Source organism: Eimeria tenella, genomic scaffold, assembly GCF_000499545.2.
Source record: "Eimeria tenella Houghton genomic scaffold, Eth_scaff954, whole genome shotgun sequence".
NCBI classification, from domain to species: domain Eukaryota; phylum Apicomplexa; class Conoidasida; order Eucoccidiorida; family Eimeriidae; genus Eimeria; species Eimeria tenella.
In genome coordinates, this window is record NW_013546067.1 from 1 (window position 1) to 4,228 (window position 4,228).

At 43.8% G+C, this 4,228-nt stretch overlaps 1 protein-coding gene across 1 annotated transcript; it reads left to right on the plus strand.

The window, feature by feature from the left end:
- Nucleotides 1–84: 84 nt before the first annotated feature.
- On the plus strand, nucleotides 85–3,832 carry ETH_00033035 (uncharacterized protein; the record flags this gene model as incomplete). Its single annotated transcript, XM_013380849.1, has 10 exons — nucleotides 85–108; nucleotides 362–448; nucleotides 696–753; nucleotides 1,196–1,464; nucleotides 1,724–1,759; nucleotides 1,877–1,954; nucleotides 2,129–2,198; nucleotides 2,284–2,348; nucleotides 2,624–2,746; nucleotides 3,701–3,832. 10 exons carry the CDS (start codon nucleotides 85–87, stop codon nucleotides 3,830–3,832), a joined length of 942 nt encoding a protein of 313 aa, XP_013236303.1.
- Nucleotides 3,833–4,228: the final 396 nt, after the last annotated feature.

Here is a 4,228-nt window from a genome sequence, read left to right on the forward strand (position 1 = left end):
TGCTACTGCTGCTGCTGTTGCTGCTGCAGGAGTTTTGTTGTGGAGTGTTTGCTGCTGCTGCTGCTCAGAGATGGAGCCGATGCGATGCCGCCGGGGGAAGCAGAGAAGGTACGATATTTGCAGCAGCAGAAGTAGCAGCAGCCGCAGAAGCAGCAGCAGCAGCAGCAGTAGTAGTAGGAAGAGCAGCAGCAGCAGCGGCTGCAGCACGCAGAAGTTAGCTGCTGCCGCAGAGTGCAAGGCTGGCCGGTAGAGCTGCTGTGTCTGATGCCTCCAAGACCTGCTGCTGCTGTAGCTGCTACTGTTGCTGCTGCTGCTGTTGCTGCTACTGTTGCTGCTGTTACTGCTGCTGCTGCTGCTGCAGATGCTGAGAAGGGAACTGGGCCGAGATTGGCGGCAACACTTTCTGGAGTTCGATATGAATCCATTTGCTGCTGCTAGCATTGGGCAGGTAAGCTGCTGCTGCTGCTGCTGCTGCTGCTGCAGTGCAAGTTTCTGCTGCAGCAGCAGCGAGGAGTTGCCTCTGCTGCTGCTGCTGCTGCTGCCTCTGCCGCATGCACAGGAAGCTGCATGTCTTTGTGCGCATTTATTATTTCTGATTTATTATGAATTGTTTATTATAAATTAATATTATTTATTCATTTGTTTTATTTATTTATTTATTTATTATATATTTATTATTCATTTTTTGCTTTTAGGTCCACCGGGCTGTTTTAAAGACGGGCGAAGAAGTGGCAGTCAAAATTCAGTTTCCAGGTTTGCTGCTGCTGCCTCTTTATTTATTTTCTTTTTAATATAATATAATTTTATTTTATTTGTATTTTAATTCTTTTGTTTCTTTGTTTAATTCTTTTATTTCTTCTTTTAATTCTTTTATTTCTTCCTTTAATTCTTTTATTTTTTCTGTCTTTCTAGTTTGCTTTTATTTTATTTATTTTATTTTTCTTCTTTTCTTTTTTTCCTCTTTTGTGTTTTTGTGGTGTCTTTTGTGCCTTTGTGAACATCTTCCATCCTTTTGAGTTTAATTTAATTCAATTTATTTAATTAATTTAATCTAGTTAGTTTAATTCAGTTAATTAAATTAATTAGATTAATTAGATTAATCAAATTAAATTAGCTGATTAACTAATTGAAGAAGCAAGCAGCTAATTGTTTAGTTTGACCCTTTGCTGCTGTCCTGCTGCTGCTGCTGCTGCAGGAATTGCTGCGTCGATAACGTCGGACGTGAAGAATTTGCTGCTGCTGCTGCAGCTGTCGCTGCTGCTGCCGTCTTCTTTCTTTCTGGACCGGCTGTCGCAGCAGCTGCAGCAGGAGCTGCTGTCGGAATGCAATTATTTAAATGAAGCAAATTTCCATTTGCTGTTTTCCTTTTTGCTGCAACGAGACTTCCCCAGACACCTCAGGCTTCCCCAGCTGTACAGACACCTCACCACCCAACGTGTCATCACCACCCAGTTCGTTCGCGCCGTACGTGCTGCTGCTGCTGCTGCTGCTGCTGTTGCTGCTGCTGTGGCTGAGGATCGTGCTGCAGCAGAGCTGCAGCTGATGGTGTGGCTTGGGCTGTAGCTGTTGTGTGGTTTGGGCTGCAGCTGTTGTAGCTGCTGCGGTGGTACCCGCTGTAGTTTGTGCTGCAGCAGTTGCTGCTTAACTTGTGGCTCCTGCTGCTGCAGCTGCTGCTGCTGCAGCTGCTGCCCAGTCCCTGCTGCGGTGCCCGTTGCTGCTGCAGGTGCCTTTCGCTGTTGCAGCCCAAACTGCTTCACAAGTGAGCCCCCACAGCAGCAGCAGCAGCAGCAGCAGCAACTGCAGCAGCAGCAGCAGCAACAACAGCAACAACAGCAGAAACACCACCAGCAGCAAACATAATGTTTGGGTGTTGCAGGAAGATAGAAACAAAATGGGGGAGCTGCTGCTGCGCCTGGTGCTTCGAGAAATATTCATCTACCGCCTCATCAACACCGTAGGGTTTAGGGTTTAGGGTTTAGGGTTTAGGGTTTACTTGTGCAGAATAGACGAAAGCGACGCCCCACGAGTTCCTTGTACACCGGAGGAAATTCGCAAGTCCCTGTTCCCTAGGGTTTAGGATTTAGGGTTTAGGGTTTAGGGTTTAGGGTTTAGAGTTTGGCTTGTGCAGGATGCGAACCCAGCGAACTTCATGTGGGATGGCGACGCGCGTTGCCTGTGGCTGCTGGACTTCGGCGCGGGTAACCTTAAACCCTAAACCCCAAACCCTAGACTTCAAACCCTAAACCCTAAACCCTAAACCCTTATTTGTTTTGGGGCTTTCAGGCCGCTCTTATTCGGCGGAGTTCGTGGAGGATTATTGGCGGCTGCTACAGGCTGCAGTTATTGACGTGAGAATAAATAAAATAAATAAAAATTAATTAAAATGAACAAACAAATAAATAAATAAATATCAATAAATAAATAAACAAGTATATACAAATATAAATAAATATAAATAAATAGCGGATTTGAAAGACCACTTCCAGACGCGCTTCGATCTGAATTTTTTTTAACTTACCCCTGCTTTCGCCACTTTCTTTCAATTTAATTAATTAATTTATTATTTATTTATTTATTAATTTATTATTTATTTATTTATTTATTTATTTAATTTGCTTCTCAGGACCGCCAGCAGCTGCAGCAGCAGGCGCGGCGGCTGGGCTTTATTTCTGCTGTCGATACACCTGAATTCGTCGAAGCCCAGTGCTGCTTCTTTTCCATTCTTGCTTCTCCATTTAAACCAACTGTTTGTCTTGCTGCTGCTGCTGCTGTTGCTGCTGCTGTTGTTACTGCTGCTGTTGTTGGTGCCGCTGTTGATGCTGCTGCTGTTGATGCTGCTGATGCTGTTGATGTTGATGCTGCTGGTGCTGTTGATGCTGCTTCTGTTGATGCTGCTGTTGCTGCTGCTGTTGATGCTGCTTTTGATGCTGCTGCTGCTGTTGATGCTGTTTTCGATGCTGCTGCTGCTGTTGGTGCTGCTTTTGATGCTGCTGCTGCTGCTTTTGATGCTGCTTGTGCTGCTGTCGACGGTGCTGCTGCTTTTGTTGCTGCTGGTTGTGTTGCTGAGGTTGCTGCTGCTGCTAACGCTGTTGCTGCCGCAGTTGACGCTGACGCTGCCACTGCCTGTGCTGCTGCGTGTGCTGCTGCTGCTGCTGCTGCTGCTGCAGCAGGGCGCAGTGGACTTCAGCGCTTTGTCTCTTCTTGCTTCTTTGGAGACACAAATGAAAAAAATAATTCAAAAAAGAAAAAAAGCTCCTCCTCCCGAAGTTTATTCTCTGCACAGAAAACTCGTCGGCTGCTACCAGCTCAACGTACACCTCAAGGCCAAAGTGCATGCGCATGCAGTAAGCAGCAGCAGCAGCAGCAGCAGCAGCTAGGGTTTGGGGCTTGGCAAGGGTGTGTATGTTGCCAGGGTTGTGGTTTTGGCTAGGGTTTAGGGTTTGTGCATGGGGCATAGTAGCAACAACAGCAAAAGTAGCAGCAGCAGAAACAGCAGCAGCAGCAGCAGCAGCAAAGCCTGCAGCAAAACCACCACCACCAAACGAAGAGGGGAGGGTTTTTGTTCGGTCTTTTTCTCTTTGAATTAGTTGCTTATTTATTTTTAAATTATTTATTTTTATTTTTAATTCAGTTGTTTCTAAGTTAATATTTATCATTTATGATTTTCATTCATTTATTTTGCTGCGCTGCTGGGCTGCAGCTGTTTAGAGATATTTGTAAGGAGCTTGAGGACAGAAGTGCAGCGGCTGCAGCAGCAGCAGCAGCAGCACCTCCAGCAGCAGCAGCAGCAGCAGCAGCACCTCCAGCAGCAGCAGCAGCAGCAGCAAGCTAGCGTGGGGGCAGCCGTCTCTTTTTTCTCTTCGCTTTTTGAGGGTTTGCAGAATGTGACGGCAAATGACAATTTTATAAAATTTTATTTTTATTTTTATAATTATTTAATTTAATTATTTAATTTAATTATTTAATTTAATTATTTAATTTATTTATTTAATTCATTATATATTTATCTATTTATTCATCTATTTATTTATTTCAAAAACAAGACAAGAGGCGCCACAGCGAAACCCTCGGCTGCCTCTATTTTATTGAAAACTCTTTTTGTCGGTTTCTTCTTTTATTTGTCTCTTCATTTTTATTTATTTATTTATTTATTATTTATATGTTTATTATCTATCTATCTATTTATTTACTTATTATTTAGTTATTTGGTTATTTGTTTATATTCAGA